This window comes from Meleagris gallopavo, chromosome 5 (assembly GCF_000146605.3).
Source record: "Meleagris gallopavo isolate NT-WF06-2002-E0010 breed Aviagen turkey brand Nicholas breeding stock chromosome 5, Turkey_5.1, whole genome shotgun sequence".
Taxonomy (NCBI): Eukaryota; Metazoa; Chordata; class Aves; order Galliformes; family Phasianidae; genus Meleagris; species Meleagris gallopavo.
The window spans coordinates 16,198,790-16,199,119 of record NC_015015.2 but is presented as its reverse complement, the minus strand read 5'-3'; the positions used below and the strand labels follow the sequence as shown (position 1 = coordinate 16,199,119).

The 330-nt window shown below is 72.7% G+C and overlaps 1 protein-coding gene across 1 annotated transcript in view; it reads left to right on the top strand.

The window, feature by feature from the left end:
• Positions 1–126: 126 nt before the first annotated feature.
• The window catches only part of LOC100539298 (inner centromere protein-like), a 50,203-nt gene continuing 49,999 nt past the window's right edge, over positions 127–330 (top strand). Inside the window, 1 exon segment of the mRNA XM_031553476.1 lies at positions 127–326. Coding sequence (XP_031409336.1) covers positions 150–326 — 177 coding nt within the window. The 5' untranslated portion in view covers positions 127–149.

Here is a 330-nt window from a genome sequence, read left to right as displayed (position 1 = left end):
TCCGGCTGGTCGCTGTAGTGGCTGCAGGGCGGGGGCAGAGCTCAGCGACGGGACCGTCAGGTTGGGAGCGGGAGGGGAGCGCGGCGGGGGGAGACTGTTACCTGCCGAACATCCTGGCCGCCTCCTCGCGGATCTCTTCCAGCCACACCATGTCGACGTCGTCCACCTGCCGCAGGAGCTCCGCCAGCCGTTGGTTGCACGCCGTGGGCAGCCGCGCCAGGCCCGCTGCCATCGCCATCGCTCCGGCTTACCTCAGCCCCAACCGCCCCCCTGCACGCGCACTGCCCGGCCCTTACCCCGCTCCCCTTGCTGTCGCCGCCGCGCGCGCAG